At 40.1% G+C, this 25923-nt stretch overlaps 1 protein-coding gene across 1 annotated transcript in view; it reads left to right on the top strand.

Annotated features, from left to right (window-relative positions):
* Positions 1-288: 288 nt before the first annotated feature.
* LOC124776150 (Down syndrome cell adhesion molecule-like protein Dscam2) overlaps positions 289-25923 on the top strand; it is a 138441-nt gene continuing 112806 nt past the window's right edge. Inside the window, exons 1-3 of the mRNA XM_047250987.1 lie at positions 289-568; positions 667-905; positions 12826-13063. Of these exons, the coding sequence (XP_047106943.1) occupies positions 289-568; positions 667-905; positions 12826-13063 (757 nt within the window). The remainder of the gene's footprint in view (positions 569-666; positions 906-12825; positions 13064-25923) is intronic.

Raw genomic sequence — 25923 nt, 5'->3', positions numbered from 1 at the left:
ATGACAGTGAGTGTGTTCAGACAGCTGTTCTCATAACTGTCTGACAACATGTATTTCTTCTCTGTATTCTTCCCTTTGGCATTACAACATGTATCAGTTAAATGTATGACCTGGAGCTATTACTCTGCTCTCTTTCCAGTCCCAGCAAGATTCTCTAAACAGTTTCAGAATGTGACAGCGCCAAAAGGAAGTTCTGCAATTATTAACTGTACAGCTGAAGGAGATACACCTGTCTCTATCAAATGGTATCATGGAGGTGAGGAGATTAATACAGAACTTGACTCCAGAATGACTATATCTGAGGATGATACAGAGAAAGGCTCTTCTTCAATTCTGATATTTAAGAATGTTGACAGAGAGGACACCTCATTATTTGTTTGTGTTGCAAAGAATAAATACGGAACAGATCACTCTGAGATGTGGCTAGTTGTACAGGAACCCCCTGAAGCACCACTCGGTGTACGTGTCAGCAACTATTCAAGTCGTACAATAAATTTGACATGGGAGCAACCACACACCGGCAACAGTCCAATTATTTCATACATAATTCAGTACAAAAACTCATCAGGTATGTCATCTTTTTGTACACAATTATCAAATGACCAATTGTTATTGCATTGAAAAATGTTGTATAATTCTTAGAGCAGTGTGCGTGTTTGTTGATAGTCAGCTGGCAGAAAAATGTACCTCAGATTGTGGTTAATGGAGAAATGATGAATGGTTCCATTAAGGATCTGATGCCTGCTCATGTGTACCATATCAGAATTTTTGCTGAAAATTCAATTGGTATCTCCAACTCAAGTGAAGTATTAACTGTCACTACACTGGAGGAAGTTCCAGAAGCCCCACCCAGAGATGTGAGAGTTACAACAAAAAATTCTGAGGCGCTCATTGTAACATGGGAGGTGAGTAAATGAAATGTTATAACTTTTTTAAAGTCTTCCTAAAATTAAGTTAATAGAAAATTTAGTTTTGTTTAGTCATTTATGTATCCCATGTGGAATGAGTCATTTAGCTCAGAATATAATAAATTTTCTCAGTGAAAATAAATCTGTGTGCTAATCACTTAAATGATTGACTTTTATTTTAATCCATATTTAAATTCAGTACGTGGCTTTATTCAGAAATTTGAGCAGAAGTAGTTGTCAAGAAAAACAAAAACAGTACAGTGATTATCAGTCCTAACATTTAAGAATGTTTATAGAGATAATACCTCATAATAATAAACTGTAAATGTAAACACCACTCATGGTCTTAAGCATGTCGTGACTGGTTTAATGCTCCCTATAAGGCAGTACAAGGAATTAATTATGATCATGGGATACATATACATATACATCTACATCTATACTGTGCAAACCACTGTAAGGTGAATGGCAGAGGGTATGACTCAATGTACCGGTTGTTAGGATTTCTTCCCTTTCCATTCGCATATGGAGCACAGGAAGAATGATTATCTGAATGCTCTGTGTACAGTAATTATTCTAATCTTATCCTCATGATCCCTATGTGAGCAATACATAGGGGATTTTAGTATATTCCTAGAGCCATCATTTAAAGCCAGTTCTTGAAACTTTGTTAATAGACTTTCTCAGGATAGTTTATGTCTATCTTCAAGAGTCTTCCAGTTCAGTTCCTTCAGCATCTCTGTAACACTCTCTCATGGATGCAACAAGCCTGTGGCCTTTGTGGAGCCCTTCTCTGTTTTTGTTTAATATTCCCTGTTAGTCTTATTTGATATGGCTCCCACACACTTGAGCAATATTCTATAATTGGTTCCACAAGTGGTTTTTAAGCAATCTCCTTTGTAGACTGATGGCAGTTCCCCAGTATTCTACCAATAAACTGATGTCCACCATCTCCTTTACCCATGACTGAGCCTATGTGATCATTCCATTACATATCCCTGCAGAGTTGGCTGATTCCAACTGTGATACATTGATATTATAGTCAGAGAATACTACATTTTTTTCGTTTTGTGTGGTGCACAGTTTTACATTTCTGAACCTTTAAAGCAAGTTGCCAATATTTGGTCCATTTTGAAATCTTATCAAGATCTGACTGAATATTTATGCAGCTTCTTTCAGACACTACTTCATTATAGATAACTGCATCATTTGCAAAAAGTCTGAGATCATTATTAATACTATCTGTATGGTCATTAATATACAACAAGAACAGCAAGTGTCCCAACCCACCAACCCACTTTTCTAGGGCACACCTGAAATTACTTATACATCTGATGATGAAACTCCCCCCCCCCCCCCCCCCCATCCAAGATAACATGCAGTATCCTCCCTACCAAAAAAGTCATCAATCCAGTCACAAATTTCACCTGATATCCCATATTATCATACTCTTGATAATGAGTGTAGGTGTGGTACTGAGTCCAATGCTTTTTGGAAATCAAGAAATACTGCTCCTACCAGACTGTCTTGGTCCAAAGCTTTCAGCATGTCATGTGAGAAAAGTGAGAGCTGGGTTTCACACGATCCATGTTTTTGGAATTCATGGTGGTTGGCATTGATATGGTGATTCTGTTCAAGATATGTTGTTAAGTTTGAGCTCAGAATATGTTCTAAGATTCTACAGGAAATTGATGTCAAGGATACTGGACAGTAGTTTAGTGGATCACTTGTACTACCCTTCTTGCAGACAGGTATGACCTGTGTTCTTTCTTTAAAAAAAAAAATGGGAATGGGTTTTGGTTTGAGGGATCTATGATAGATTATATTTGAAAGAGGGGCTAACTCAGTCACAAATTTAGTATAGAATCTGACAGGGATTCTATCAAGCCATGGAGCTTTGTTCAGTTTTAATGATTTCAGCTGCTTCTTGACACCACTAACACTAATACTTATTTCATTCATCTTTTCAGTGATACAAGGATTAAACTGGGGAAATTTTCTTTGTAAAGGAACATTTGGAAATGGAGTTAAACATTTCAGCTTTTGCTTTGTTACCCTCAATTTAGTTTCATGTCTCACTTGCTAGGGACTGGGCACTAGCTTTGGTGCCACTAACACCCTTTACGTACAACCAGGTTTCTTTGGTTTTTTGTGAAATATCATTTGACAATATTCTGCTGTGGTAGTTATTGAAGGCATCATGCATTGCTGTCTTGACAGTCAAATGTGTTTCATTCAATATCTCTCTGTCTATAGCCCTATGCTCTGTTTTACACCTGTTATGCAGTAATCTTGTTTGCTTCAGAAGTTTCTTTACAGCGACTTTCTACCGTGAATTCCCACCTATTGTAAACTCTTCTAATAGATATATATCTATTGGTGCATGGTCAACTATTCTTTTAAACTAGAGCCATAGTTCCTCCACATGCTCCTGCCCTGTGCAGAAAGTTTCAAGTTCTTCTCTGAGATATCTTATTATTGATTTTTTTAAATCTAGTTTAGTGATGATCAAAGGGTCACCAATCCATCCTGGGGTTATTTCCAGTAGATAACACCTGCTGATGCTACTGCTTTGTTATTCAAGCAGCTCCTCATATACTCTCACGAGGCTTAGTGGATCCCATTCCGCACCTCCATACCTCAGAAAAATCTGAGCCATATTGGGACCTGGACACAGGTCTTTCCACACCAAAGGCAGTAACACTAACCATTTGACTATGGAGATGATCCACAATGAACAATATACAAAGGTATTTTGAAGAGCACTCTGCATTACTGTTTTAACTGGCCACAAAAATGATAGTGAAGCAAGTCAGTTAACTGATATATTTTACAGTTAAAGTTTCATACAAGCATCACAAATGTACATGTACATTGCCTGAAAGAACAAGCCACAAAAATAATGCATTATAACAGAAAATAGTTTCTTATGTAGAGAACATCCCAGCACCATATTGCGAGTGAAGATGAAAGACACTGAGTGGTCTGTGGTAGCCACATAAACAGATGGCTGTAGTTAAGACCAGTGCAGGTGCTGCTAAGGGGGCCCTGCACAGCTATCTCGCACAGCAAATTTTGTGGTGGCCTCTCTCTTCTGGCAACCGAGGCCCATGGTAGGAGAGGCATAAAAGCCGATGGGTCATAACTGTGACCAACCAGCAGTGGTGATGTCGATGGTGTCCAATGCCAGCTGAAGAGGGTTGTAGACCTATGAGTTACCGCAGTTCTTAGTTGTCCCCTCTCACATAGGGGAGGAGCAACATTGTGTGGTGTGGCTCTGCACCCAGCAGTACACTGAGGGGCATACTGGACAAGAACAATACTCATGATACCATTGGAGGGGGTGTGCTTCCGTGGCTGTAGGTGCTGCCCAGGAAGGTCTGGCGGCAGCATTTCCTGCTGTGGTTCCATCCTCAGTGGGTGGCCTAGAAAAGAAAAGTGATGAGTTCACATCTAGTGGTAATCAGTGTTTTAATGTCCCATCACCAACAAGTTCATTAGAGACAGAGCACATGCTCAGATTAGGGAACAGTGGGGAAGGTAATCGGCCAGCATTTGCCTGAAGTGATATAGGGAAATTGCAGAAAACCTAAATCAGGATGGCAAGCCACAGGTTTGAACTGCTATCCACCTGCATAGCTGGGCTGATGTGCTAGAGTGTTGATGAACAAGGAAGGGTTCTTCAGCAGAATTAAAGAAAGAGACAGGGAAGCAGAGGATCTCCCATTGCATCGCCACAGGGAGGTCCTGGAGCAGGATCAGGGATGGAGGTGCTTGATATCTGCTCCACAGGTGAAGTCAGTCTTTGTGACTGGTCACTGTTTTTCCATCCACTTCTGAGGTGGCTCCTTTGCTATCGGGTGACTGCTCAGATACCCAGCATGAAGTGTGGAGATGGTTGAGGGGAGGTGCAACTGGAGCCTGCAGTAGGAGGTGCAAGTGCTTGAAGACTGGCAGCATTGGAGGCTGCTGAACTCTTCTCCCCAAATGATGCAGCCCTCTATGAACTCAGGGAAAGGGTAAAAGCATCATCTGTAGGCAATTCATCAGCAATTTCTCCCTCTGGGTTTCGAATGTGTGCACATGCCTTTATGCTTTTGTGTTGGATTTGGGATGCAAAGGTGGTGACAGGATAAAGTTCAATGACATTCTGCTTGCAGAAAGTGTCAAACAGCTTGTCCAGAATTGTTGCCCATTATCCAGTATGGAACACAGTCATGTGTGGTTGCCATTCTTCGGCGAAAATTCTAGTGATCACCGCAACAGTGGCCTCTGAATTGGTGAAATGGCAGTTGACAGTGTAGGGAAATGTTGGGTAAGCATTGATTAGGGAAATGTGGAGTAAGCATTGACAACTGTCAACCAGGCAGCATCCAGAAAGGGACCACCAAAATCGAATATTCTCCCAAGACTGCAAGGGCGCCAACCAGATCGAGAAGGTCTGGCAAGGCTGTGCTTCACATTTTTGACAATTCCAGATGAAGTTGTCAATCAGCCTGTCAATGCCATGCCAGTGGACATAATGCCTGACTAGCATCATGGTATGAGATCCAACCCAATGTCTTTCGTGCAGGAGATGCATGGTATCCAGCCAAAGAGGCTCCAGCAGCACTGTCCATTGAAAGTTTTGGTGTTTTTGTAACAAAATGGCACCGTCCATGGCGGCATTTAGCATATGACAGAGATGAAAATACTGCTGTAATAGGGTTAGTAACTGGGTATCCAGGCCAGCCATCCCTGCAGGATGTAATGATATATTTGCTGCAATATTGTATCCTCCCAATGACCCCTGCAAATCGGGATCTGGTGAGAGAAAAGTAGTTCACGGCTTGCGTGGCCTCATCATCTAAGTGGAAACAAAGGCCCTCATCTCAATCAAATGATGAATTAGGGCTAATCGGCAGGCATAACAGGACATCAGTGTTTGCATACTGAGTAGTGTTGTGGAAATGTACCTCATTGTTACATCTGCTGAGAAAAACTGCTCATCGCTGGTGTCGGTGGACCATTCGATTTGATAGTTGACATTTGTGCTAAAGAGTGATATCAAAGGCTCTTAATTAGTGATTAAGTGCAGCTTAGCTCAGTAAAGGAAAACATGCAATGATCATGAATGCTTCCTTTTCAATCTGGGAAAACTTCTGTGTGGCACTAAGCACTTTTGAAGCATAAGCAACTGACTGTTCTGAGTCATCAGATATACTTTATCTGGTAACAATGCAGGAGGACTCAATAAGGAAACCAATGGTTTGTGATCATTGACCAGGTGGAATTTGGTACCATAGAGAAAAACATGGAATTTCTTCACAGCATGTACAATGTCCAAAACTTTATTGGATAGTACCTAGTTTGAACAGGCATCAGTATTTTTGAGGCGTAAGTATTAGACCACTCAGAGCCAGTGCCACCCCCAACCGATACTGTGAAGCATCTTATGCAAGGACCCAGTGGAGGCCTGACTAGTACGTCACTTAGCAGGGTGCAGCTGCAACATGGTGGAAAATGTGATGCCACGAGCTGGTGACCAGTGAAACTGAGTCCCTTCACCCAGCAATGCATGTAATGGCTGCATGATTGTTGCTGCCCCAGGCAAAAATTTATGGTAGTAGATGACTTTACCTAGAAAAACCCAAAGTTCTTTGACTGACATAGTGCATGTAAGCAACACAACAGCAGAAAGATGTTGATGCAAGAGTTTGAGACCATTCCAAACCCAAGATAAACAATAGAAGCTTGGAAAAAAAGAGTGTGGAGATTGTGTAAATTATCATCAGTGGAGGCACTGGAAACTATAGTGTCATCCAAATAGTTTGCACAGCCTGGCACAGATGAAGTAAGTTATTAATGAAAAAAACACTGAAAAATAGCAGGAGAACTGACTCCAAAATGTAACTGCAAGTATTGGTACAGACCAAAAGGGGAACTGAAAACTAACATACATTGTGACTGTATCTGAAGGGAGTTGTAAATAGGCATCCAACAAGTCAATTTTTGAGAAATATTGATCAACTGATAACTTAGCAAAGAGTTCATCCAGACACAGTATCAGATATGTATCCACTATGGATTGTGCATTCACAGAAACTTTTAATTCACCAGAAAGGCTTAACCAGCCTGACAATTTATTTGCTATTAGTAATGGGGCCGACTGTTCACTTGATGCAATAGGCTGAATAATTCTAGTTTCTGTGAGGCAATCTAATTCATCTTTGACTTCCCCCCTGAGTGCCATTGGAACTAGACGGGCCCATAAAAAACGACACCAATCAGAAGGTTTTACAGCCATATGTGCGGGAAAATTGTTGGTAAACCCCAATCCAGGAGAGAATATAGAGGAAAACTCAGAACATAATGCATCTATGTTCTGTAGAACTTGTTCAGACACTAAATTCACTTCATCTAAAATGGCAAAACCTAACAACTTAAAAGCATTTAGTCCAAAAAAATTCTCTATACTCGCGCTATCTACAACAAGAAATGTAAGCACTTAGTCTATTAACTTGTAGGTCACTGGAGCATAGAATTCGCTGAAAATGGGAATACTCTGCTTATTGTAATTTACTAACTTTTGTGACACAGGGAGAAGCAGAGGGGAACCCAAATCATTATAAGTTTGTGAGTTTAACAAGGTTCACTTGCATGTGCTGAACTTTATGAAAAACCATAACACCAATGAAAAGTTTATTTGGTGGAACAGAAGTTGCCCATACAATGTTTATGTCCATATCCACATTATGAATGTTGTGCTGAGTTTTTGCAGTACAAACAGAAGCAATGTGATCTTTCTTGTTGAAACTGTGGCAGGTAGCCCAGCATTTTGGACAGTCTGGGCACTCATGATTAATGAAACAATAAGGGTAGGATGGGAGCATCGAATGCATACATTGCTGTTTACAGGCATCATGGTATGGCTGCTGCTTGACACAGTGATCAGGTGAGGACTGCCACATCATGTCTCCCCCCTGCAAACTATCTGAAGCTTGGTGTGCAGAAGAGGGTTGGATAGCCAATACCTTACACCATGAACCATGGCTCAATTTTGATTTCCTGCAGCTCATGACACATTGAACGACTGTGTTGTAGTTAAAATCTCAGAGAGGGATGGATTTTCACTCTGGAGGGCATGCTCTCACATTTCACGATCTGGAGCTAGGAAAATGATAACATCTCTCACCATCTGGTCAGCATACAGCTCTTTATGTGCTTTGGACACAAAATGACAATGGTGACTTAACTCGTGAAGGTCAGCTGCCCATTCTTAATAGAACTGATGTGGTTACTTCCTACAGTGGTAAAATGCAACCTGCGATGCAATGACATGGATGCGGTTACAGTAGTATTTTTAAAAAAGTTCATAATGTGGTCAAATATTAAAGAAGACAAATCCTGCAAAGGTGCAAGTTGGCATAGGACTTGATACTTCTTGGGTGACATCCATGAAAGAAACATGGCACAACATAAAATAGCATCAGTTGACCAAAAATCTTGAAAGTGTTGTTGTAGAAGTTTCTCATGTGCATCCCATTCCTCAGTCGACTCGTCACATGTGGAAAAAGGAAAGTGCATAAACTATGGGGGCCATGGAGGGCAGAACTACATGTAACACAGGCTAAGGAGCATGCTGACTAGACAAAACAGAAGTCAGTGACTGAAGTACCTGAGGTTAATTGACCACCACCTGTGATTACTGGTGCAGTGCCGTGGAAAATGCTGTTCAACCAACCAACGTATAATATCTTCCATAACACAGTCAGCTATTGTGAGAATAATGGAGGACCAACCAGAGTAGAAATTTGCGTGGAGAACAGGACCACACTCATTGTCAATCATGTTGTAGTTTGGTATAAGTACAACACTACCAGTAGAGTGAACACAACTTTATTCCACAGAAACATTAACAACATAAGCACAGTACTTAAGTAACATTCAGCAGGAACCAATTACACATGCAAAGAACTGTATCATTACACCTAAAGAACTGAGGCCGATCGTACCTTGGCTAGCCTTAAACAGACTGGGCGCTATGGTGGGCTCTGACAGTGATCTCTCTCTCTCTCTCTCTCTCTCTCTCTCTCTCTCTCTCTCTCACACACACACACACACACACACACACACACACACACACACAAATAAACAAACAAGTCTGAGGTGCCCTTTGTGGATGATATAGCACTGCCACATGGGCAATCTTTTGAAAGTATGTGCAAGCATCACTGCATGAGGAATTCATTTTGTGTGTAATGTCATGCAGTTAAGAGCTTGTCATTGACCACCCAATAATATCCTCCATTTAGCTGCAATCAACTTGACACAATGATGTAACATCAACACCCGCTTTATCCAAGCAGAACACTGAGGACCTGTCAGCTATTTTAAGAGATTATCATTAGTGGTCCAACATACCACTGAAAGTGTTTATTATACCACTTTGTGAAATAACAGCTCTCTCCAGGGACTGCAGACCGAGTAGTATAATATTTGTTGATTTCTCTTGGGTGTAGACCTTGCGACCATTCAGATATGTCTTATACTGCATGCTATTAATAAAGTATTATTACACCAAAACCATGTTGATGATGTGAATTTTACAAGATACCGTGCCAGTGTGGTATGGCTTACATAGGTCAAACCACACGCACCGTGAAAGAATGCTGCACTGAACATCAACGTTACACCCGTCTTTTGCAGCCAAGCAAGTCCGCTATTGCTGAACATTGTATTTCTACTGGACATTCAATGGAGTATGAGAAAACAATGATTTTGTCCACAGCAATGTCGTTCTGGGACTCCATTATTAAAGAATCCATAGAAATATGACTGGCATAAAATCTGTTAAACCGTGACAGCGGCTACCAGCTGGACAGTGCATCGAATCCCATCATCTCCACGGTTTGCTCAAATCAAAGATGACAGAGTGTGCCGATGGCCGTGGCAAACAGCATCTCAGAGGGTGACTGAGTTCCGCTATTCCACCAGCGAGGGTGCTGCCAGCAGGCAGTGTGGTTCATCTATCAAGTTTTCGACGTATGTGCAGAATAGTTACAGTACGCTATATATTGCAGAACGGAGGACGTTTTCGCCAGTCTGCGACGGCTCACCTGAAGATGACTGGCAGGTGCCCAATTGAAATATCGTGCGAAGTATTGAACGATGACTGGCTGCAAGCCCAAAATTTGTTTGAACATGTTGATGCTATTGGTAGAGCTACCCTTACATCTCACTAGGAAAAATATCTGTATAAACCATATTTATTATTGTTTCCTTCTTTTTTTCAGTTGTGGATGCAATGTGAATTTATCACTGTTTTGGGATGGTAGATTTACTATTTATAAGAACAACTTTTTCAGTAATCTTTTATGTCATAGCAGAATGACAGCAATTGTATTTAACAGTATAACTGAAAAATGCAGTGCAGGTTGCAATAATTATTTATTTATCTGTTCCAGTGTTCAGTTTCAGTCAGAGTGGCCATCTTTAGATCAGAAGCTAGTATTTCAAGTGATGGGATGTTGTTTGAATGTTTTGAACTCTCTCTGTATACTGCAGGGGCCTATGGTACAGATAAAACTTGCTGTGGAGATGAGTAAGGGAAAGTTGTATTTACAATACAGTTAATATGAGTTACAGGGAGAGTTTCAAAGCATTCAAATGGCATCCTCTCACATCAAATACTAGCCTGGTCTTACACTGAAACCAGTTTTCAGAATTAACAAGTAAATAATTATTGTGATTGGGACAGTTTTCTCAGTAGTAATTTCTTCAATTAAAATTCTACTGAGACTTAAAAACAAATGGTTGGTCTTGTCTCTTATATACAGTGGTTGTTCTGTTCCCATTCCACTTCACTATGAAATAGGAAACTGCAGATCTGCTTATGTTTAGGATAGCTGCTAGACAATGGATAAAGGCCGTGAATTTCAGGAAGTAGAAGGACAAGAATAAGCAAAATAATTTTAAAGCTGAAACAAACACTTGATTAGTTGGGAAGGTCTTTCCAGTACAGTAATTAAAAAATGCCCAAATTTTGTGGTTAAATCAGGGGTTCCCAAACTTTTCTTCTGATGAAACACTTTGAGAATCCTGATACTCTGATGCCCACCTTGTTTATTTTGAAAGTTAATGAAATTTTTTAAAAATGAGAAAAACTTGTTTTATTCAGTGATTACTTCAATTTTAAATCATAACATAGTGTCATCAAAAGTCAAGAAAAAGCCATGTTAAGAATTTCCCATGGACCACTTATTCACTTCCAGTGAAACACAGTCTGGGAAACCCTGTGTTGAACCAATTAAATAAGTCATCAATAGTAGCATCAAAGAAGGTATGTTTCCTACACTGAAAAGGGGTGTTGGCAGACCAATACATAAAATAAGATCAAAGAAGAGTTATCAAAATACAGACCAATATAACTGATTCATACATTTAGTGAGATTTTTGAATCAGTGATGCTGGCAAAGCTTAGTGCCTTTTTCATTCTTCACATAAACCCAACACAGAATTCCAAAAGATAGCAATACAGCAACAGCTGTCACAGAATTTTTGCTTGAAGTCTATAGCCATCTAGATGACAGAAAGCATACTGTGGCATATTTTTTTGATCTTATGAAGGCTACTGACATGGTCAACTGTGTGCTTCTCTTACAGAAACTATGGGTATGCAATATCACACACACATCTCTCGAACTCCTGTCTCCTTGCCCAAAAAAACCATAGACAATATACAAATATAAATGATCAAAATGGGGTAAAAAATAATAACATTCAGTATATGACTGAAACAATAATGCAGTGTGGATCAATATTCTTGTACATGTAAATGATATTGTACACTCTTCAATTTCCCATATCATTACTTAAGCTGATGACACCTCTCTACTGTTTTATGGTGACAATAATGAGGATATAACATGTTTCAGAATATGGGATATCTGGAGTGACAACACACTTTAGCTACTAAGGCCTAACAGTGAATAGTGCAAAATGACAGATGTGTAAGAAATATTTGTGGAAGTTTGTATGCAGATTGAGAACTGTTAATTCCTTGGTCTGCTCTTAGATGGCATTCTTCAGCAGTAAAAATCATGCTAACTATGTATGCAGGAAAACTAGCAATGCATTGTGTTTGCTTAGCCAACTATCCAAAACTGTATATAATAAAACATTAAAAACAGCAAACTCTGGGACAGTTTTCCCATTTATAAGTTATGGGATAGATAGAGCAGTGGGGATGAGCACTTTCACAGAATACTGTTGCTACAAAAGAGAGTTGTTAGGTTGATACGTGGTCTGGGATACAGGGAAACGTGTCACGAAGTACTTATCAAAAATAAGTATTTCACTTACCCACTTTCTATAGACTTACTTGAATCACATTTTCTGTAAGCCTTCACGTTGACTCACCCAAATATGATGTACATAATCACAACACAAGAAATAAGCACAGTTATTACAGACAAAGAATACAATTAAAAGTAACAGACCACATTCCATATACCAGTGTCTAAAAGTCATACAACAAATTGCCAAAATCAATAAGAGCATGTACTGGTGATCCATTTAAAAGAAAATTAAAAACTTTTCTTTTAAACGAATGTCTCTATTCCCTGAGAGAAAGCTGTAAGAACTATGTATCAACTTTTGTATTTAAATACATTACATATTAAGCTTTTGTACACTTTTATAACAATATGATTGCAAAACCCATCATTTGATGACCACACATGGAGAGAAACATCAACCAAGTGGTGAAATCGAAGTTACCAACCTGAGCAATATGATCTTGGATATTTGTGGTTTGCACACAAACTCTAGAGAAATTAAAAGTTTTTATTTTTATTTTAACAATAATCAGAGCACAAATGTAATCCATATTTAGAATGTAATCCATATTTAGAATGTAAAGACTGCTTTGTTACAGCCTCCAGAACGTTACCTCCAGCATGGTGATGTAATGGGATACTACATTGGCTACAGACTTGCAAATTCAACAGATACATTTCACTATGAAACACATGAAGTGCTCCCTGGAATGCCACTGCGACATATACTGACAAATCTTAAGAAGTATACACAGTACACTATTCTTGTTCAAGCATATAATAGAGTTGGTGCTGGTCCCAGAAGCCAAGAGGTCTCAGCAATAACAGATGAAGATGGTAAGTACTGCCTTAAGTATCTTTCTAATTGAGAAGCAAGTGGGAGAGGTAATTAGTTTGTTAGTTGACTGTTCTGTGTATCAAAATTGTGATCTCTTTCTGTTACATGAAATGAGTCAGCAGTTGTTTTCTCAGTGGAGAATATGGCAACATGATTTCTCTCTCTCTCTCTCTCTCTCTCTCTCTCTCTCTCTCTCTCTCTCCCTCTCTCTCTCTCTCTCCCTCCCTCCCTCTCCCCCCCTGCCTCCCTCTCCCCTCCCTCCCTCCCTCCCTCCCTCCCTCACCCCTCCCTCCCTCCCTCCCTCTAACATGCCCACACACAAGGGGGTGCACACACACACACACACACACACACACACACACACACACAAATTCTTCTATGAAGAAAAGGAGTTGTCAAGCAGATTTAATTTCAGTTTGTGTTTGAAGTTAATTTTATCATCCATTAAATTCTTTACATCACTGGGTAGGTGGTCAAAGGTTTTTATGACTGAATATCCCACTCATTTTTCTAAACATAACATAACTGGATAGATTCTACTCACCAAGCAGTGACAGGAGAAAACATGTATAAAGGTTAAATAAATTTACAAGCTTTCAGAGCCAGTGAACCTTTCTTCTGGCAGACAGATTAAAGGAGAAGGAAGAGGGTTGTAAGTCTATCCTGACCTGGTATTCTGGGTAACTTTTCTGAACACTCCCTGCTTCCTAACCTCACCAATTCTGTTTTGAAATATGCTATCCAGTGATACTGATGTTGATCCTCCTGCGCCATCCACCAGGGTTGGGGTGGTGGCAGCTTTGAAATCTTATATAGGAACATCCCACTTTTATTGTAGAATTTGTGTCTGAGGAGGGGGGGAAAGTAACTTTTGTATTTAGTACTTTTGTCATTATATGATAGATGACTCTGTAATCAACAAATAACACATGTGAATTCCAGAATGGTATTATCTCAAGAAAAATGTATCTGATCGAAACATAAACACAGACATGTGTGGCAAATGACTCAGTGATTTTTAGTTTTTCCATGTAGCTGTTTCAAACTACCCTTCATAATATGACTGTAGTACTAATTAAAATGATAGAAGAGTAAATTGAAATGGTGTACTTTCGCGGAGAAAGTGGCAGGGATAATGATAATGCCTTGTAACCCTTTGTACTCAAAATTTCCAAACAGTGTGAGACTATGTGCTTCTTATTGTTAGGGTTATTCGACAGTACTCCACGAAGAAAAGTGTACAGCAAAGGAAAACGAACAATTGAAGAACAGTTGCTGGAGAGAATAATGAAACTGCAACATTAGCTGCAGTGAATCATAACCCCACAATAGCACTTGACAAGTATGTCATGAATCAGGAATTAGTAAGACTACTATCTGCCAAATTATGAAACTTAGAAATATTATCTGTTTCATATTTCCCACCATCAGGAAGTTCATGGTAATGATTTCCATAAATGAGTAACAGTTTGTCAGTGGTCGCTTTAGCAAACAATGTCTTTTGATCGAGTATTTTTCTCTGACATATCTCCCCTCATGGGTCATATGATTGATCAAACATAACATGCATTGCTGAAATATGGAAAGCCATCATTTTTTATAATAAGTCAAAGATTTAGAGTCCTTGGAATATGAATCTTTGGGTTGAAATAATTGGTTACAAACTTATTCGTCCATTCTTTATCGATGGCATGTTGAACTGTGATACATACCAACATTTCTGGAGCACGATCTTTCAGTATTGCTTGCAGATGTTTCCTTAAGGTCACAACAAACAATGTGGTTTTAGCATGACTGTTATCCAGCACATTATTCTGTAGCAGCATGAGACATATTAAATCATGTGTACAATCCCCTGGTGGATCGAAGGAGGTGGTCCAGTGTTTTGGCCTGCAAGATCACTATACGTTACTTCAACTGACTTTCATTTGTGGTATTACTTGAAGAATGAAGTTTATAATGAACTGCCAACAACCACTAATAATGATTCAGCATATCACTGATTGAAGGTCATAATTTTACAACAGAAACACTTGTAAGTTTTGTTGAATCATTCCATGTGCAGACAAATAATGCATCAAAGCGGACAGTGACATTTTGAGCACTTACTGTGAAGTAATTCTTACGAACAAAACACCCAATGGGTGAGAAGTGAGAGGACACACCTCAGACGAGCACTTCATTGGTGGAAGGTGGAAGGACACACCTCAAACAAGTTTCCTTCACAATTACTGAAAACATCTGGTTTTTTCTTTTCAATTCAATGCATTTTTCTCAAGATAATACAATTTTTGAACTCAGTTTTGCTTTTCTCAATTGCAGCACCATCTATCATGTAATGAAAGAAGTGCTACATACAAGAGTTTGTATTTTTCTCCTAGAATTCAAATATACAATAAAAATCAAAAGTGAAATGTTCCTACTTAAGGTTTCAAAGTTACCTGCCTTCACAAACGAAGGACGAAGTAAATATTCCAGAATTAGAATCAAGAACAGCTGCCAGCATGAGAAACACAGAAGTAATATCCTTGGAGAAGGTGAAGCAACTTAAATGACTTAATAAAAGCAAGTCTTCTGTCCAGACTGTATACCAATTAGGTTCCTTTCAGAGTATGCTGTTGCATTAACTCCATACTTAACAACCATATACAAGCGGTTGCTTGACGAAAGATTCGTACCCAAAGACTGGAAAGTTGCACAGGTCACACCTATATCCAAGAAAAGTAGAAGGAATAATCTACTAAATTACAGCCCCATATCATTAATGTTGATATGCAACAGGATTTTGGAACATATATTGTGTTCAAAACATTATGAGTTACCTCAAAGAAAATGGTTGATTGACACAGTCAGCATGGGTTAGAAAACATCGTTCTTGTGAAACACAACTAGCTTGATTCCGTATTTCTGGATTTCCATCAGGCTTTTGACACTGTACCAAACATGGACTTTTAGTGAAATTGCATGCTTATGGAAATATCATCTCAGTTATGTGACTGGATTTGTGATTTCCTGTCAGAGAGGTCACAGTTTGTAGTAACTGACAGAAAGTCATCAAGTACAACAGAAGTGATTTCTGGCATTCCCCAAGGTAGTGTTAAAGGCTGTTTGCTGTTTCTTTTTCTATATAAATGATTTGGGAGACAGTCTGAGCATCTGTCTTAGGTTGTTTGCAGATGACGCTGTCATTTATCTACTAATAAGGTCATCAGAAGCTCAAAACAAATTGCAAAATGATTTAGAAATGATATCTGTATGGTGTGAAAATTGGCAGGTGGCCCTAAATAACAAAAAGTGTGAGGTCATCCACATGACTGTGAAAAGGAAATCATTAAACTTCAGTCACATGATAAATCAGTCAAATCTAAAGGTGTAAATTCAACTAAATATCTAGGAATTACAATTACAAACAAATTATATTGGAAGGAAACACATAGAAAATGTTTGTGGGGAAGGCTAACCAAAGACTGCATTTTATTGGCAGGATGCTTAGAAAATGTAACAGATCTACTAAGGAGACTGACCTACACTACACTTGTCCCATCCTCTTTTAGAATACTGCTGCGCAATTTGGGATCCTTATCAGATAGGACTGACGGAGTACATCGAAAAAGTCAAAGAAGGGCAGCACATTTTGTATTATCACAAATATGGGAGAGAGTGCACTGAAATGATACAGGATTTGGGCTGGACATCATTAAAGAAAGGCGCTTTTCATTGCGATGTAATCTTCTCAAGAAATTGCAATCACCAACTTTCCCCTCTGAATGCGAAAATATTTTGTTGACACCAACCTACGTAGGGAGAAATGATCACTATGATGAAATAAGGGAAACCAGAGCTCGTACGGAAAGATATAGGTGTTCATTCTTTCCATGCGCTATATGAGATTGGAATAATAGAGAATCGTGAAGGTGGTTTGATGAACCCTCTGCCAGGCACTTAAATGTGATCTGCAGATCTTCTATTTAGATGTAGATGTAAGAAATATACACCAGATTGCGATTTGAACCTGGATTTCTCACTTATCACGAGTGGTCACCTTGACCACTTTGGCTATCCATTCACGCTGCCTGGACCAATCGAAACTTTCTTAGCAGATTACAATATAAGGATATAGACAGTGTGATGTGAAAGTTTGGGATAGTCTGAGGAGTGTGTATGAAATAGACAAAGTGATTAAAAAGTGACCCTCATGGTAAGCAAGAAATCAAAATTGGAGTCCTAGTGTAGCACATAATCTTCATATGTCACTGTTCAGTGAATTAATTTCGAAAATAGTAGTATACTTTATTGGATAAGTGATCCTTTTTGCTTGGTTATTCTAGCTTCAACATCTATTTCACTGTGTTACAACATCTGAGATGCCTAAACATAGTCACTTGTACCAGCTAGTTGTTTTCAAGGTGTACAACTGTGTTCTGTTTTCCATCTCTTGTGTTGTTTTGCTTCTGCTGATCTTCATCTCACACTTCTCTATTATGATTTGATTCATGTGTTGATGCACCTTGTGTAGCCCCCCCCCCCCCCCCCCCCCCCCAAGATTATTTTCAACCATTCTCCATTAATTATTACCCAATTAGTATTGGTTTCTACTTCTGCATCTACATGTATACTGTGAAAATCACCACTGGTTTCTGAGAATTCCTTCATAGCATACACTGTTTACAAATTATACAGTATGTCACAGGTATAAGTGCAGAGTCTCAATTCGTGACTGAGGACAATGTACTCAATAGCAATACATCAGTATTTACATCATTTGCAGACCAATAATAATAGTCATTACAAGTTGTATGTTCCTGGGGTGGTTAGTTCCAGCAAATACATCTGACAAGAGCAAACCATCAGTGCTTATTTTCTCCTGGGCAGCAGATCAGTTGTTGGAGGGTGAACATGAGGATGCAAAATGGTTACCATATACTGACAGGTGTCCACCACTACAACCCTCTACATATTGCTCTCGTAGCAACTGTGAGTACAAGATTAGACTAATTACCTCTCACACAGAGGTATTTCTATCATGCTTGCTCTGCTTCACACATGAATGAGATGGGATGAAGCCCTAATAACTGGTACAATGGGATATACCCCCTGCTGTGCTCTGGTTTGCTGACAGTGGTTTGCAGACTATGGTTATAGAGCTAAATAATTATTTTGTTCCTGAATTTTGCTGCTTTATTCATCATTTCTTTGAACAATTTTTTCCATTTAACATTATCAGTTACTTTCTCTACAGTATGTCTATGAAGGCAATCAGTATCGATGTGATACACTTGCCACAGTATGGGAACCCATTGTCTGGTGTTTTGGATCCATGTGTTTGCATCTATCAGGCAATTTGCACCTTCAGCCAAACAATCTACTAACTTATTCTCCAGGAATTGTGTTGGAGTAGATTCAGGAACATTCTGTCAGCAGGGATTGTGGAGCTGCTTTCTAGCAGCCTCGTATTGAACTGCTCATGAATGTAGATCTAAAACTTTCATTTTGATATTTTTGGAGTTTCAGAAGCAGACTAGAATGGGTACATATGTTATACAAATTGGATAGCCAAAAAATTCACTGAATTGTACGATAAATGATTTTGCAGACTTTATGCAAAAGTTTCCAACTTAGAAGATCAGTAGCAGAAGATCAGCTAAAAATTCTCACAGTTAAGTTCACACAAAGATTTCTTTAAAAATGCTGGAATTAGACCTCTTTAAAAAATATCCTTCATGAAAATCAATCTGGAACTGAATCCATTAGTCAGTACAATGTGACTCTGGGTCCTGCCATAAGGAAATCTCTGAAATACTATTGAAAAGAAAATCGAAGGGCAGAGATTTCCTGAGTTTGGATCGTATGCACTTCTGCCTGCTTTTGTACATTAGTACCAGTATATTCAGTACACTGCAGCTTATCAAGGAAGATATCAATATTTGTTTAATTGACAGGTAAAAAGATAAATAACTGACTCTTCAAAATTTTAATTTGGCTCATATTATTTTACATTCAAAACAATTGGAGCTTTTTGTAATCAAATTAGAAATTGCATGCATGACACTAATTTTAATGGATAATATCTGCAATTTTTTTTAAGTAGCATGGGTAAAACTGGTTGGTGTGGACTCTTGTTCACATTTTTACAGAAAGAAATATTGAACAAATTCTATGGAAGCTTTTTTACAGGTTAATTAAATTTTTCTCAGTAACAGAAATCTCACAAGTTTTTCTTGGTCTTGTTTTGTACATCTGTTGTTAGATACTCAGAATCATAATAATGATTAAACATCTTAATTTTGCTCCAGTCCCTTTCAGTTACCTTTTCTACGAGGTGTCATACTTTGCAAACAGGTGTTGCCAGACAGCACTGACAAACATCCCTCTCTCTCTCTCTCTCTCTCTCTCACACACACACACACACACACACACACACACATGTGCAAATGCAACTCATACACACGACTGCAGTCTCAGGCAAATGAAACCACATTGCGAGCAGCAGCACCAATGCATGATGGGAGTGGTGACTGGGTAGGGTAATGAGGAGGCTGGGCAAGGAAGGGGAGGGATAGTATGGTGAGGGTGGCGGAAAGTGAAGTGCTGCAGTTTAGACAGAGGGCAGAGGAGTGGGGGGGGGGGGGGGGGGGGGAGTAGCAGAAAAGGAGAGATATGAAAAGACTGGGTGTATTGGTGAAATGATGGATGTGTAGTGCTGGAATAGGAACAGGAAGGGGCTGGATGGGTGAGGACAGTGATTAATGAAGGTTGAGGCCAGGAGGGTTACAGGAACATAGGATGTGTTGCAAGGAAAGTTCCCACCTGCACAATTCAGAAAAGCTGGTGTTGGTGGGAAGGATCCATGTGGCACAGGCTGTGAAGCAGTCATTGAAATGAAGGATATCAAGTTTGGCAGAGTGTTCAACAACGGGGAGGTCCACTTGTTTCTTGGCCACAGTTTGTCAGTGGCCATTCATGTGGACAGACAGCAGTCATTGAAATGAAGGATATCAAGTTTGGCAGAGTGTTCAACAACAGGGTAGTCCACTTGTTTCTTGGCCACAGTTTGTCAGTGGCCATTCATGCGGGCAGACAGCTTATTGGTTGTCATGCCTACATAGAATGCAGCACAGTGGTTGCAGCTTAGCTTGTAAATTACATGACTGGTTTCACAGGTAGCCCTGCCTTTGATGGGATAGGTGATGTTTGTTACCGGACTGGAGTTGGTGGTGGTAGGAGGATGTATGGGGCAGGTCTTGCATCTAGGTATATTACATGGGTATGAGCATGAGGTAAGGGGTTGAGATCAGGGTTGTGTAAGGATGGATGAGTATACTGTGTAGGTTCAGTGGAAAGTGGAATACCAATGTAGGAGGGGTGGGAAGGATAGTGGGCAGCAAATTTCTCATTTCAGGGCACAATGAGAGGTAATCAAAACTCTGGCATAGAATGTAATTCAGTTGTTCCAGTCCTGGGTGGTAGTGGGTGGTTATGAGGGGAATGCTCCTCTGTGGCTGGACATGGGACTTTGGGAGGTGGTTGGAGACCAGAAAGATAAGGCATGGGAGATTTGTTTTTGTACAGGTTGGGAGGATAATTACGGTCAGTGAAGGCTTCAGTGAGACCCTTGGTACATTCTGAGAGGGATTCTCGTCACTGCAGATGCAATGACCATGGGTGGCAAGGCAGTAAGGGAGGGACTTCTTGGTATGGAATGGGTGGCAGCTGTCAGAGTGGAGGTATTGCTGGTGGTTAGTACGTTTGATATGGTCGGAGGTATTGATGTAGACATCTTTGAGGTGGAGGTCAACATCTAGGAAGGTGGCTTGTTGGTTCGATCCAGATAGCAAAGATGTCATCAATAAATCTGAACCAGGTGAGGGGTTTAAGATTCTGGATTTTAAGGAAGGATTGCTCCAGATGGCCCATGAGTAGGTTGGCATAGGATGGTGCCATACAGGTGCACTTAGCATTACCCTGCATTTGTTTGTAGGTAATGGTGTTAGAGGAGAAGTAATTGTGGGTGAGGTTATTGTTGGTTATGGTGTAGTGCTTCGAGAATTTCAGGGTAAATTCTAGAAACACTTGGCTCTCCACCCTCTTGAACACCTGATATTTTAATGACAAGGGTGAGAGAGCCTTTTTACTGTGCCACACATGTCTGTGTGTGCAGGAAGGACAGCTGTCAGGAGGAGCCAGGAGCTGTGTCAGATGAGCAGCCCCGACAAGTGGTTACCAACAGTGCCTTGGAAATCATATCAAAAAGTCAAAGAATGTTTTCATCATGTTCCTTGGTGTGTGGTGTCATGAGGATTGTTACAGAGACAGATGAAGTGTGTATTAGAGAGAGACTCTTACGTCTTGGCTCTGAATGAGGCAGAATGTATGTAATTGTATGAATTTATAGTAGATTCTAAACATTTATCTTGGAACCAGTTGGCTTGCTGGAGTTTGTACATAATAATTGTTACTTTGGGACGAGAGTTGGAAATATGTTACCATTTAACTGACAGGAGGCAATGAGTACAGAATTTATTGCAGGAATGTAGAGCTGGTTAATAATATTCCCCTTAACCTGATACAGACTTTGGAGAAGAATTAAATGGCAAGAGTGTTGTAACTGATTACCCAAAGAAGAGAATCGGCTGCACATACAATGTGTAAGTCAACTGGAAGAGACGTGTGAGTCATGCAACCCAACACCGCAATGTCTCTTGTCGTCTAAGAAAGCATTAGAATGGTGAGTAGGAAGAAGGTTGTTGGGTTGGAATACAAAGGGCATTGGGAAATGTAGTATTCAATAGCAGTAACGCCACGGGCATTAGTAATGTTAGTGTACATGGAGGTGGCATCAACAGTGATGAGTAGGGCACCACGTGGTAAAGGGGCAGGAACTGTGGAAAGTCAGTGGAGGAACTGTGGGTAGCGGTCTGAGAGTGGATAAGTGTGAAGAAGGGGGATGGCAGATGTGACTTGATGAGGTGGAATTAGTGGGTGCAAACTAGGATAGAACAGATAAAGTTTGTATGTGTGTGTGGGGGGGGGGGGGGGGGGGCAGGTTCATAGGTTGAGGTACAAGATCATGTGACACAGGAAAGGTGCGGGAGTTACCACATACAAAATTTATTTCTCTCCCTTTCCCCTATTTCTGCTCTCCCCCCCCCCCCCCCCCCCATATCTCCCCTGGTTACTGTCTAAATTGCAGCTCTTCACTGTCTGCCAACCCCACCATACTGTTCCTCCACATCGCTGTCCCATCCTCCTCCTTACTCCCATGCAGTCGCCACTTCCATCATTCACTGGTGCTGCTGCTCGCAGTATGGTTTCAGTTGCCTGAGACAGCAGTTTTGTGTGAGTAGTGTTTGTGTTCTGCTGATTTGTATCCATTTTAGACACAATATTTCTACATCTGTCTCAGCTAACTACTTCAGGTGCCCTAAGTTTTACTGTTATGTGCACTTTCTGCCTGGAAAAACAATCAGCAGAACATCTGGAAGCACACCATTAATTATAGACACCAAGAAAACCTGAGAGATCACATCTTTAAGAGACACCACCAGTAGTTTTATCATTTTCTGAGAGGTGATACCCATTAGCTTATTTTTGTTTCTGAAACTATTAATATTACAGCCTATAAGAGTGGTATACAATACACTTTGGAATATCCCTTTCTGCACTCAACATGTGTGTGTTTCTGTTTGAAAATTGGAGACAGTTATAAAGTATTTTGAGTATGAGAATTAATAAAACTGAATGACTGTCCAAAAGCCATGATCTCAGATAAATACAGTATACTTGAATTAAGTTACAGCTCCAACTTCTCAAATTTCTCAAAAACTATAACAGAATCAAATGTCATTGTATAGACATCTACCTCAATTTTGATGCCTTCCTTCAACATAATCCGTAGCTATGATGCGCACAGTGTTCAAATGTGCAAGAGTGAAGACACCAAGTCTGCAATCAGCCCATCCATTTAGTCAAGAGGTACTAAGAATTAACATATTTTGTTTGAATTGGCCTAATGTTTTTATCAGCGAATCAAACAATGGAAAAACCAGGATGGAATATAAAAATATTACGAGAAGGAAAGTTGCTACTCACCATATATCAGAGATGTGAGTCGGAGATAGGGACAACAAAGAGATTCTCACAATTCAAGCTTTTGGCCATTGGCCTTCAACAATAAACACACACACACACACACACACACACACACACACACACACACACACACACAAAATTGCAGTCTCAGGTATCTGAAACCACATTGCGAGCAGCATCACCAGTGCATGATAGGAGTGGTGATTGGGTGGGGATGAGGAGGAGGCTGGGGTGGGGAGGGGGAGGGATAGTATGGTGGGAAGTGGCAGCCAGTGAAGTGCTGCAGGTTAGATGGACGGCAGGGGAGAGGTGGGGAGGAAGTGGGGAGGGGGGCAGTAGCGGAAGAGGAGAGAAATAAAAAGACTGCATGTGGTGGTGAAATGATGGCTGAGTAGGGCTGGAATGGGAACACAGAAGGGCCTGGATGGGTGAGAACAGTGACTAATGAAGGTTGAGGCCAGGAGGGTTACAGGAACGTAGGATGCATTGCAGAGAAAGTTCCCACCTGCACAATTCAGAAAAGCTGGTGTTGGTGGGAAGGATCCATATGGCATTGAAATGAAGGCAGAGTGTCCAGCAACAGGGTGGTCCACTTGTTTCTTGGCCTAGTTTTCCAGTGGCCATTCATGTTGGCAGACAGCTTATTGGTTGTCATGCCCAAATAGAATGCAGCACAGTGGTTGCAGCTTAGCTTGTAGACCATGGCAGGGTTCACAGGTAGCCCTGCCTTTGATTGGATAGGTGATGTTAGTGACCAGACTGGAGTATGTGGTGGTGGGAGGATGTATGGGACAGGTCTCACATCTAGATATATTACAGGGGTATGAGCCATGAGGTAAGGGATTGAGAGCGGGGGTTGTGTAGGGATGGACAAGTATATTGTGTAGGTTCAGTGGACAGTGGAATACCACTGTGGAAGGGGTGGGAAGGATAGTGGGCAGTACATTTCAGAGCACAGTGAGAGGTAATCAAAACCCTGTTGGAGAATTTCAGTTGCTCCAGTCATGGGTGGTTACGAGGGGAATGCTCCTCTGTGGCTGGACAGTGGGACTTTGAAAGGTGGTGGGAGACTGGGAAGATAAGGCATGGGAGATTTGATTTTGTACAAGGTTGGGAGGATAATTATCTTATTAATGAAGATTATAGGCCCATGTAGTCCTGGTCATCAGAAACAGAATTCAAGCTTTATATGATCAACTGTGATAAAAATAAAGATTATTGTTTCAGAATCGCTAACTAATGCTTACCTTCAGAGAACAAAATGTTTAGTACTGCCAGCAGATAAATATGAAAGTAAAAAATATGATACCATCGTAGCTTTTGGAAGTACTAGTTCCTTCCTCAGGAGTAGAGAGGGATGGAATGGGGAAGGTTGAAAAGGAAACACAGGCCAGTCAGAGCCTAGGACAAAAAGGATCCACCTCTGGTGCTGACCTCGGCAGACAAAAATGAAAGGAGGGACAGTCAGAGAGAGTAGCGCAGTGGTGGTATGTTGGTGAACACTGTGCAGCTTCAGTGTACAGGAACAGAGTGAAGAGTAAAGGTAGTTTAGGACAGCAGAAAAAAATTACTGCACTATTTATTTGTCTTCCCATAATTTCACTTTGCTTTTCACTCTGTTCTGTCATATCTGTGAAGTTACGTTGTGTTGTTGTTGTTGTTGTTGTTGTTGTGATCTTCAGTCCAGAGGCTGGTTTGATGCAGCTCTCCGTACTACTCAATCCTGTGCAAGCTTCTTCATCTCCCAGTACCTACTGCAACCTACATCCTTCTGAATGTGTTTAGTGTTTTCATCTCTTGGTCTCCCTCTACAATTTTTACCCTCCACACTACCCTCCAATACTAAACTGGTGATCCCTTGATGCCTCAGAACATGTCCTACCAACCAATCCCTTCTTCTAGTCAAGCTGTGCCACAAACTTCTCTTCTCCCCAATCCTATTCAACACTTCCTCATTAGTTATGTGATCTACCCATCTAATCTTCAGCATTCTTCTGTAGCACCACATTTAAAAGTAAAGTACTGGAAAGAAATTCTGTCTCATAATTTATTAATTTTCTCAACAGAATTTTTGTTGACAAGGCTACTTTTTCTGCCCATTATAGATGTTTACCAACATAAAATGTACCATTGCATTAAATTGGAGAGTTACCCAGTCTCATTTTATTTTAAGAACTACAGCAGGCATTCCATTTTTTATGTATTTTTATTTATACCAATATGCATTTCAGGCTTTCATCCATCTCTAATTGGCATAATACATGTCTTGAGTTGTACATTGTTAAAACATTGACAGCAAAATCGGGATGCCGCTGTCTATTTATTAATGATGCACAGCAGAAGATTGGAACATGTATTATACCAATTGAAAATGGATCAAAGTCCGATACATAAATAATAATATGTAAAAAAGTAGCTGGTTGCTTATTTCTTAAAATAATATAATCCACAGCCACAGAGCTCAACAATGATTAATGTAGATAAATTATTTGTTGAGTCTCATCTTGTAGCATTCATCATTTACTCCCATTTCAACCATTACTATAGGCAATTAAAATTTCAAAGCCTTCCAACAGTAGCTGTTAAATGAAGTCAGAACCATCATAGACTGTAATTTCTAAGAAGTGCAGCAATTCTTTTAATGGACAGCTTCATATTTTTGTGGTTCATTAAGTGATTCACCATATTTTGGGCATGCAGCCACAGAAACATCATTTCTTCTACTTCAACCATTTTCTGAGTTAGCCGACAGACTCAAGCAAAGCACTCA

Source organism: Schistocerca piceifrons, chromosome 2 (assembly GCF_021461385.2).
Source record: "Schistocerca piceifrons isolate TAMUIC-IGC-003096 chromosome 2, iqSchPice1.1, whole genome shotgun sequence".
In the NCBI taxonomy this organism is placed as follows: domain Eukaryota; kingdom Metazoa; phylum Arthropoda; class Insecta; order Orthoptera; family Acrididae; genus Schistocerca; species Schistocerca piceifrons.
The sequence above is the reverse complement of the archived record's forward strand: the minus strand, read 5'-3'. Positions and strand labels throughout refer to the sequence as shown.